This window comes from Theropithecus gelada, chromosome 14, assembly GCF_003255815.1.
Source record: "Theropithecus gelada isolate Dixy chromosome 14, Tgel_1.0, whole genome shotgun sequence".
Lineage (NCBI taxonomy): Eukaryota > Metazoa > Chordata > Mammalia > Primates > Cercopithecidae > Theropithecus > Theropithecus gelada.
Window position 1 is genome coordinate 92,952,341 of NC_037682.1, and position 11,395 is coordinate 92,963,735.

At 38.2% G+C, this 11,395-nt stretch overlaps 1 protein-coding gene across 1 annotated transcript in view; it reads left to right on the forward strand.

Annotated features, from left to right (window-relative positions):
- Positions 1–9,550, forward strand: part of ARHGAP42 (Rho GTPase activating protein 42) — a 309,795-nt gene extending 300,245 nt beyond the window's left edge. The window contains exons 23-24 of the mRNA XM_025358156.1: positions 3,111–3,190; positions 4,313–9,550. Of these exons, the coding sequence (XP_025213941.1) occupies positions 3,111–3,190; positions 4,313–4,401 (169 nt within the window). The 3' untranslated portion in view covers positions 4,402–9,550. The remainder of the gene's footprint in view (positions 1–3,110; positions 3,191–4,312) is intronic.
- The last annotated feature ends 1,845 nt before the right edge of the window (positions 9,551–11,395 follow it).

The window sequence follows — 11,395 nt, forward strand, 5'->3', positions numbered from 1 at the left end:
ATAGTATTGCTTTAGTATCTTTCTACCTCCCTGCACTTCTACTCCCTTCAGAAGTGAAACTGTCAATAGCATACAAAATGTGTGTATTTCTCATTGTTAAACAGGCCTCCTGAAGACATTGTATCAGTTTTGGTGAATTTTTAAAATTTCTCTTATGTTTAAGATAAGCATTGGTAAGTTTTGCACACTGACCCAGTCAAACTTTTGTACGTTTACTCATTAAATGCATTAGGCGGCATTTAGCATGAGGAATGAGGCTTGTGGGCAGATGATTTTCCCAGTGATAAGGGAAGAAATGGCTTTCAGGACCGTGCCATTACCTCACTCTCCCAAGCAGTAAGAGGCAGGATTTTCAAAATCTTTTTCAAAGAGAGATTAGAATCTTCTGAAGAGAGAGACAATAGGTGACAGTGTTATTTTCACATCCTCTTCCATACACCAAGACAGTAAAAGAGGAAGCATTAGCACCTGAGGAAACTTCACTGTTACAGAGTCTACATTAAATCATCAAAGCTCTCTGCAGAGTTAACACCTGCAGTTATAGCTCTCAGCAGAAGAAAATTCCGTCTAGTCAGTGCACAGATAATTGAAAAGTCATGACAGGTAGTATTTTGTGCTGTGTGGTTTTGATGCATTTAACAATATGTATGTCTTTATTTAGTGATAATAATTATTCTGTATGCTTTTCCCCTCCCTCAGCCAGTCCCGCAAAATACTATAAATACAAATAAGGAGACCATATATATCTAAAATATTAATTACAAGATTTGGGGCACATTTTAAAGTATAGTTTTGAAAATTAGGCCATTATAAGGAATATTGTAATCACTTCTACAACTTTGGAGTTTGTTTCCTTATACATCTCTTTGTAATTTATCTTAATGATTCAAAGAAAGATGGACTTACTGTTTACTGGAGGAAGCTGTTGCTATTAGAAAATGTGATTTTTTCGCAAAAATCTTTCCTTTTTTTTAGGAAAATGGTTCTGCAGTTCTCAGTAATATCCTGATCAAATCAAATGGTTATAGTTGGCTATATTTATAGGGAAAGCGTTTATATTCTACTTGAGCCTACCATAGTCTGATTCTTAGAAGTCTTCAGAACCTGATAATGTTTTCACTTCCCACTTATATGCAACTAGCACACCTACATGCATGTGTTCATGTGCACACACACAGTTCTTTAAAGTCCTGTCCTTCTCTGAGTGCCTCTACTTCTTCAGTTCTTCCTTAGACCATGTTTCACTGGGACTTTGTGCTGTGTGGGCTCAGGGTCGTTCCCAAAGCTGCCCTGCTAGCAAGCTGCCTGAAAGTACAGCCTGAGCATCACCTCTGATGAAAAGACTGGAGGCAGGTCCAGAATTTTCCTCTCTACACTTTCCAATCTTCAGATAGTCTTTGGGAACCCCAGTTTAAATGGCTGGACCTCATTCTGGAAGTGTAGGGTTAAGACCCAGGGTTGAGCTCCAATAGGGAAATGAAATTATAATGTAATGCTGCTGCTTTGGGAGAGCTGTGGAGACAAATACTGCTGCGTTGCAGGTATAGTGCTGGGACCCCAAGGAGGATAGATAAGGTGCCCTGAATCTTTAAAAAGACTCATCACATAGAAAATGAACCCAGAACATCTTTCCTTTTTCTTACTCATTCATTTAGCTAACATTTACTGAGTTACTACTAAGCATCAGACATTGTTCATGGAGATTCCATTCTATCTAGGGGTGAAGATAAAAATATCAGCAATAATAACAAAATACTGGATACTAATACCATGCAGACTTGAAGCAGGAAGATATGATAGTTCCCTGGGCAACTATTTCAGAGAGTATGATCAGAGAAGGCCTGACCTTCAGCAAAGCCCTTAAAATTTAAGATGAACTTGAAGGACATGGCCATGTGAAGATCAAGAGGAAAACATCTCAGGGCGTGGACATAGCTGGCCTGAGGTGGGAGTGAGTTTGGCGTGTTTGAAAAGAAAGAGGGCCATTGTGACTGGAGTCGAGTAGGTGAGCAGAGGCAGGGACACAAAGAGGCAGGGGAGACCACCCGGCACCTGACTGCATACAGTTTGTGGGCCAGAGTAAGAAGCCAGTTGAAGGGTTGTCAGGGAAGCAGTGTGATCTGATGGGCATTTTACAGCTATCCTCTGGCTGCTCTATAGATAATGGATTGTAAGGAAATAGAGGTTCTAGGAAGCCAGGAAGCCATTCAGCCGACCAGGTTGGAAACGCTATTGTCTTGGACTCTGGTTGTGGAAGAGATGGTAAGTGCTTGGAGTTGGGATCAGTTGCAAGTCTTACCAAGGTCATTGAATGTTGCAGATTAAAGGAGACCTGCCTGGTGCCTTGATTAGCAGCCTCAGATGATGCCTTTCTAGTGTTGGCTGAAATATTTTTGGATCATATCTCATATGTAATTCCTAAATTCTGACTTCACTTGGAAAAAAAAGAAAAAAAGAGTATCTGGGTATAATGAGCACGAATCTGCACATAGCGACAGACGTTGGGAGCTGAGTGGTTGGCTTCTCTTGTTAAAGATGGGTGTACTCTGGTTTGCAAAGCCTCCACCTGTCCCCATCATCTTCCTGATGGTGAAACTATAGTTGGTTGCCATTTATCATCAACTTATCCTATTATTTTTCCTATATCATGCCCAATCAACTTACTTACCATATTCTTTAAGCCTTTTAATTTTTGGATCTCACCTCAGATAGTCTGAACTTGAAAGTGGGGGGAAAAAAAGGCTTTGGGGTTCCTAGGAACCTTGGTTTCTACATAGCTGTAAAAACAGCCTATTTAGCAACTTATTAAACAGTTAAATAATAGCAGTCTCTAAAACCAACCTATATTGTTATAAGTCAGGGGTTACCCTGGAGAGCATTGCCTAGAAACACAAGAAAGGTTTCTAGTGTGCTAGTAATCCTTGATTTCTTGATCTGGTAACATGATTGTGTTGAGTGGAAAAAGTACCGATGTACACTTATATATGCACTTTATGTGCATTATGTTCCAATGACAAGTAAAAATGAATAGCATTCTTTAAGAAGAGTTTTAAATACAGATGTCCTTAGGTTGAGTGTTGAGGTTTTGACAAGTTGTCTTGCTCTTTCAGCCAAGCCAAAGCCATGTACTCCTGTAAAGCAGAGCACAGCCATGAGCTTTCCTTCCCACAAGGAGCGATATTTTCTAATGGTAAGTATGTCACTTCCCTCTAAGTTTATCATCATGGGGAGGATGAAGGAATAGCATGGTGGTATGAGTCTCAAGTAGAAGCCAGAAGCCTCAGATTCTATCCCAAGTCCTGCCTGTCATGACGGGCATGCATGAACACATCAAATCCCTCTGGGTGGCGTGCATCTGTAGTCCCAGCTGCTTAGGAGGGTAAGCCCAGCCCAACCCACAAAAAAATAAATAAATAGGCTGGACACGGTGACTCACACCTGTAATCCCAGCACTTTGGAAGGCCAAGGCAGGCGGATCATGAGGTCAAGATATTGAGACCAGCCTGGCCAACATAGTGAAACCTCGTCTCTACTAAAAAATACAAAAAACTAGCCGGGTGAGGTGGCGGGCGCCTGTAGTCCCAGCTACTCGGGAGGCTGAGGCAGAATTGCTTGAACCCAGGAGGTGGAGGTTGCAGTGAGCCAACATCGCGCCACCGCACTCCAGCCTGGCGACAGAGCAAGACTCTGTCTCAGAAAAATAAAAATAAATAAATAAAAAATTTTTAAATTCCCTCTGGATTCATTCCTCCCCTGCAGGCATTTGTGTGTATGTGTCTGTTTGTACATGTGTGTATGAGAGGGAGAGATTGTTTCATTTGACTATGTGAATGCAAAGGACATTCCAACTTTGAAGGGCTGTGACATTGTTTTGTTTGGACATTTAAGTTGAGCGTATAGCGTATAGTTGGCCCTGTATATTCCAGGAGTTCTGCATGCACAATTTAACCAACTATGGATCAAAAAGGTTGGAAAATAAATAGATAAATAGTAATACAAATTTTAAAAATACAGAGTATAACAACTATTTACATAGTTTTTACATTGTGAAAGGTATTACAAGTAATCTAGAAATGATTTAAAGCATACAGGAGGATGTCCCTAGGGTATATGCAAATATTACATCATTTTATATCAGGGACATGAGCATCTGCAGTTTCTGGTATCCACAAGAGGTCCTGGAACTAATCTCCCACAGATATTGAGGACTGACTGTGTGCGTACAATCTGATGTGGGACTTTAACCCATCTGTTTATATAATTATTTGACACAAATGTTGACCGAGTGCTATTTATTTGTTTATTTTGCCAGTGTACCCATCAGTGGAACCAGGATGGTTAAAGGCAACTTATGAAGGCAAAACGGGACTAGTTCCAGAAAATTATGTTGTCTTCCTCTAATACGATTTAGTGGATGGCAGTATCTTCATGGTATCCATGGTAACGAATAAGTGCTATGATTTTATCTGACACAGATACACAGGGATCAGCCCACTAAGTGAAAACAGTCCATTTCTATCAAGTTCTTCACCAGCAGACTATGTAGCTCCTTATTAATGGAAAAAAAAGATTTAAATCGTTGGCCATTCTTTTTTGGTTGGTTTCTTACTTTAAAATATCTTGCTTCTGAAAAATGTATTTTTGGATAATATGTAACTCTCCACAATGTCTCTTCCATAGCAATTGTAGAGTTTCAAATACTATATTAAATACTATATCCCAGAAATTTGGAAACCAGAATCTGCTATATGGATTGTGAGATCTGTCCTTTACTGCCTGGCATTCTCTGAGGATCTCTGAAATTGTTAGTTAAAAAGGTAATTTAAATTGTTCATTTATTGTTTTTTTTTTTCTTAGAAATATACTGCTTTTATATATGATTGTTTTGCTGGTCCTAAACATTTCAAGGATGTAAGTCTTTAATATAACTTTATTTGTTTTCCAAGTAGATGATAATATTCAAAAGCAATAATGTATATGGTATCTATAAAGCAAGTAAAATTAAGTCATGCACTGACTCCACTGTAAACAATCTGTCCAGAATTCCAGACAACTTCCATTGGTTTAGCACAGGGATCAGCGAACTTTTTCTGTAAAGGCCTGATAGCAAATATTTTTGTGATGGGTTAAATTTGGCTCATGGGTTATAGTTTGCTGACCCCTAGTTTAGAGGGTGTATAAAACTATCTTCATAACTTTGAGAGTTTTATAAAATTGTACATTAAAATATACTGATAAATTATATGCACATATTTTCCACCAGTAGCATTGTAGTGACATCACAGAAGAATATTTACCAATCATGGGAAAACTGTAAAACTAGAGTATCAAGGCGTACAACTTCACTTCCACTTGGAAGATTGTAAAGTGTCAAAGTATTTTAATGATAATTTAATTTGGACTTTTGAAATGTTCTCCTACAAATGAAAAAGATGTTTGAAAACGTTACAAGGGAAACTATGCCTTCTGAAGTCTATCCTTAGTTGAAACAGAAAATAAACACAAAGGTACAAGATCCTTAAATTATTTTGAACCACAGAGGTTGAAATTGTGTTGTGATCTTTAGCAGAAATAAAATCTGTCCATGATTTTCTTCTGTGCCTTTTAGTTTACAGTCTTTATCAGCAATTGCAGTCAATTTGTAGAGCATAGTAATAGGTATTTACTGTCCACTTATATATATATATCAGCATCTGGTCATGCACGAACCATTAATTCTATATTTCTATTTCAATAATTCTAATATATTATTTCTATAAATATAATATCTATATGTGGCAAAGAGCCTTTCTTCTCAAGATCCTGAAAAGCTGGTTACCTGACCTTTGAGTGCCACAGTCCTGACCTGCTTGTTCTTGACATCTTACTTCATATTACTTCAGAGTTCCCCACTGTGCAGACTCTCAGGTATTCACTGTATAAAACTCTTTACGTGCGATTATAATCTGTAATCTCGATCTCTTCTACTTTAAATTAATGTTTCTAGATTTAGTAGGTTAAATACGCATATACACACACAACTATGCCTCAGAAAAGTTATGCTTTTACAAATAAAAAGAATAAGATTAGAATTAACAAGTAGAATAACCGCTGGCAGAGTCAGAATCAGGAATAAATATCAGTGAATCCAAATAAAAGAATGAAAAATATTCTGTAATAAAAATTAGCAATGTAATGTAAAAGTTTGATAAAAGACTATCTTTTTCTTTTACCTCTCACTGTTGACCTCTGTACACTGTAATACCGTGTGTTGCTGGATCTGCTAGGTCTAGGTCCTTGGTGACCTTAGAAGTAATAACAGCATTGCTGACACTCTAATTGCCCTCTGCTGGAACAGAAGGTAATTTCCAATGTATCAGTCCCTTAGTCTGTACGGCACCCTTGGTTTAAGCATGCTTGCCATCATCTGGTATCCTGCTAGATTAGAATCTCTTAAAAGCAAATTGGTTTTCTTTCAAAGACCAACTTGACTCCAAAGAGAGATTCAGAATCCTACTCCTCCTGCTGCTGCATAAAGAAAATCTCAGCCTTCATTTTATTTGAATACAGACCAAAGTGTTCCTGCTTCTGAGTTGTCGAAAGCTAATTCTACGGATGTTCCATTCAGGTTTAAAGCTTTTTTATTGCATAGGACGTGGATATGAAGCCTAACTCCTGTATCTGATGGCAAGACATATGTTGCAGCCACAGTACTGGCTATGGTCCCTTTGCTGAAACAGGCTACAGAAGCACTGATTCAAGTTGTGCTTGTGCTTGAAGTTTTAATCTTCCATATTTGTGAGGATGGCTCTTTTTCCTTCATAAGGGATTATATGTGTAAGCAAGTCATGGCCATGTACTGGAGATAGGCTGAAGCTGCTTTTCCCTTAAAGTAAGTTTCCTACAGATAAGGTATTTATGAGCATTGAGAAAGTCAGGACATGTACTCTAAATCACACAGAATGTTAATTCCACAAGAAGGCAATGCCAGACATTGGAAGAGGATCACATTCAACTTCTAATAGTAGTTCAATAACAAAACCTTAGCTTTTCAGAAACAATGTGAAGATACATTAGAATTGCCACATCCATACCTTCGAAACATGCAACCTGTGCATCCCAATCACTGCTTACAGTATAATCAGTATGACAATGAGATTAAGGGGGTCTCAATTTAAGTTCATCATCTCCTGTGTTATGTGAAAATATCCCTCAGTGCAAAACATTTATGTATTTCACAGATGACTCTTTTGTTTTGCCATAACGCTACCAAGTTTATGGAAACTAGTCAACTGAAGGATTTTTCTGTTGTGTTATATGTAAATATCTGAAGAGTAAAATCATCTTTGTATTCCTGTAACGTTCATGAAGTATGAGGAAGCGCATTTCTCCTTGTTTGATGTGAGTGGTTTTGCTTGTTGCGTGGGTTGCCTGGGCTTTGTAACTTGCATGAACACAACCAGGTTTCTCAACAATGATTTGTCTGCTGACTGTTTTCAGAGATAGTGGGGGGAAAAAAGTGTGCCTTAAAACCCCAAATTATCTAGGTTTCCAAGTAGGAAAAATAAAGATACATATGACTTTTATTATTATTCTATGATAATTAGCTTTATATAATGTGGCATCCTTCTTAAAAATTCACTATGTTGTGAGGCAAACAGATTTCTTACCATAATCTGGTGTACCCTGCTCACCTTCTCACTCCTAGCACCATTCTTCTGCTCTGTGTCAAAAAGGCCATTATTCATGTGGTTTCCGTTGAGAAGAGTCTCTCAGAGCTTTCCCTCAAGCCATTTCAAATTGTACTAATACGTTAAATTATGTATTCAAGATGCTTTCTTTAGCATTTAGAACCCCAGCTAGACTTATACTTTGCCTAAAGCCAGAGGCAGACCAATTTAGGGAACAGATTTTGTTCTTTGGTTTTGTGATACATTTGTAATTCACAGCTGCTAGCATGACCTCATATCACTGCGTAGGACCCTGAAATCGTATCTCCTGGTCAGTTCACGAAAAAGAACAGAGGCTTGACTCTTGTCCAGAAGTTACTTCCCTCTTGACTAAAGGTTTCCCCATAGGGTAGACATTGCTATTTAACTTTGCCTCCTACCCTTTTTTGTTAACCTTCCAAAATCAAAACACTTTTAAGAAACAAAGATAATTTTCTGAACAGTCTGTGTCCTGCCTGTCTCCTGTTGATTCACAGATACAAATATCGAGTATTCATCAACTAGTCTCAATTTCCTGAACACATACACTGTATCCCTCGTTGTCACCATTATCCCCCTGCTTCAAAATGTGCCGGTTCCACTTGGTAATAACCTTCGGAAAACTCAGGTTTATGAATGATGTGGACTTTTAGAGGATCAAATCAATAAATTGGATTTTTTTATTTTTTGAGGGCAGCTGCACTCACTGTTTTAAATAAAGAGTCTTCAATAAGAATGTTGACAGCATTCACAGTAAGCCATTGGCAGAAAATTGATCTGCATGTCCTAGACCAATGTTTAAAAGGTATTCTATGGTTTAGGGAGCCCAGCCCGTCATTCCTTTACCTCTTGGCATTCATGAGAGAGATGCCAAGTTCAGTGTGAATTTTTCTTGGTGCTGTGTAGAGAAATGGAGTCTGTGCACTTACTGAAGAGTCCCAAAAGGTGGAGATCATTTTCATTTATTGCCATCATAAAGATTCTCCACCATTCAAGATGCTTGTGTACAGGGCTACTTGGGAAACTAAAGTGTTGGAGGAGGCAGGGGCTGAAGGTGTCAAAACCTCCTCAGTAGGCTAACCACTTTCTCCCCTTTGGACCATCTGCCATCTTTCCCCAGTGTTTCCCATGGTGTTTTTGCATCCAGAGTTGACAGCAACTCAATTTTGCCTTGAATTTACTCAGTTTTATAGATTAAAAGTGTGCATTTTATATAAAAATGCATTTTATATAAAAATATGGCTACATATACATATATATATAAAACGCACACTTTTAATCTCTATATGGCAGCATTTCTGAGGTTTTATATCTGTCAGTGTACCCTCAACTGCCTCCTTTTTGCAGAGAATGATCCCCACAAGAACTGGTCTAAGAACACTGTCTGCTCATGGTTTATACTTAAAATCCAAGATACCACCACATAACAAAGGTTGGGATTTTCAGAGTCCTTGATTTCTGAGCTGAAACCTTAACAAATAGGGAATTTGGCAGGGAAGACACCTGGGTTTTTAATTCAGAATCCTATTTATATACTGTTAAAATTTGAGGTACTGTAGTTTATATAAAAGTCAGATGTTTAGATATTATATTTCAGTACTAGGAGCTTCTTTGCAGTCATTAACATGACAAATTAAGTAATAAATATAAAAGTGATTGTCCATAAATGATCATTGAATTTTTTGTTTATTTTGTAGTATTTCTGTATTTATCTGCACTTTGTGTATATATACACACGTACATGTGCCAACATGTAAATAACTTCATGTTTATTCCTAATCTGAATTGCCACAATATTTTTAATGTATGGTTACACTGTGTTTTAAATTACTTTTAAAATAAACCTTGTAAGCACATTTTAATATAGTCTTTGTACTTGAAGACCCACTGTGTTGGAGGGCAATCCTCTTGGCTTTATGTAGAGAAAAAACAAGGTTTCTGGTACTGTGAGTGATCACTTTGATATGGCTAAATCATAGCAGAATTTGGTGACCTTCTCCTCACAAATTGGTATTCTGCAAGCTTTGGAAAATGTTAATGTTGATAACCTATTAATAATGCAGATATCCACCAAGGGGAGAGGGAAATGGGTGATATGCAAAATACTAAATAGAACAAGCACACAAGCTTACCTGAAAATACATGTTTGTAAAAGTTTCCAAGTGTACTATGAATGAAATATCAGCGTACAAATTCTTCCCATCCATTTTTATTAGTTTTATGACCCTCTTGGTCATGACTTGACTTCTAGGTAAAACTTTGTTTCACTGCATCAAAAAAAGAGAATCGTGTATTTCTTTTGCATTGCTCCATAGATTATCAGAGTGCAGCAAATCACTTTGCCAAAACTAAGCCTCACAGGTTGACCATTGGACAACCTGGCTTGCTCACATAGGTTGTAGTTTTCATCAATATCAGAGGAAAAGAGATAAAGTGATGACACAACACCTGGTAAGTTACAAGGATTAATGTTAACGCCAGTATAGTTAAGCAGGAATGGACTATTAGGTTAGATATTATAGATTATTGTAGATGAGCTACTGTTTAAGAATGTTGGTTAAAAATGTTGGCCTGGAATCCCCTATAACTGATATTTTAGAATTAAAAATGAATTAGCTTCCAGTGGCCAAAGCTAGAATGATTTGAGCAACAAAATAATGCAGTATTGAACGATTGGCTTATAAAACAAAGTACAAAATGAATATCCATGAATCCACATGGATATCAATGACAATAAATTTTATTTATGTAAAAAAACGAGGGAGAAGAGACAAATCTTTAGAAAAATATTCCAAATCATAATTGGAGTTATAGTTACTCTTCCCTCTAGCAGGTAGAATTTAATCCTCTCCTGCTTAAAGGTGAGCTAGACTTAGTATCTCATTTCCAAAATTTAGAGTATGGAAAACTGTCATAACTTTACAGAAAAGAAACCTAGTAGCCACTGTCTTAACCAAGTGGTAAAACTTAATATTAGGGCCGGGCGTGATGGCTCACGCCTGTAATCCCAGCACTTTGGGAGGCCAAGGTGGGCGGATCGCGAGGTCAGGTGATCGAGACCATCCTGGCCAACAAGGTGAAACCCCATCTCTACTTAAAAAAAAAAAAAAAAAAAAAAAACAACAAAAACAAAAACTAGCCGGGCGTGGTGATGGGTGCCTGTAGTCTTACTCAGGAGGCTGAGGTAGGAGAATGGCTTGAATCTGGGAGGCGGAGCTTGCAGTGAGCCGAGATCGCACCACTGCACTCCAGCCTGGGTGACAGAGCGAGACTCTGTCTCAAAAAAAAAAAAAAAAAAAAAAGACAGTATCACTGATATCATGTGGTTGACTTGAACCCCATAATATGTGATGTGAAGAGCACTTCCCCTCGTGGTTTTCTTTCCCCAAACCCGTAATTCCAGTGTAACCATTAGAAAAACATCAGATAAGCCCAGATTGAGGACATTCTACAGAATAGATCTAAGCCTAGTACTCTTCAAGACTGTGGAGCTCATGAAAAATAGGTAAATACTGAGCAAATGTCACAGATCAGAGGAGACTTGGGAGACAGGGCAACTAAATGCAATGTGGAACCCTGGACTGGATCCAGGAACAGAAAGGAGACAGTAATAGCTGGGCGTGGTGCCTCACTCCTGTAACCCCAGCACTTTGGGAGGCCGAGACGGGCGGATCACCTGAGGTCAGGAGTTCAAGACCAGCCTGGCC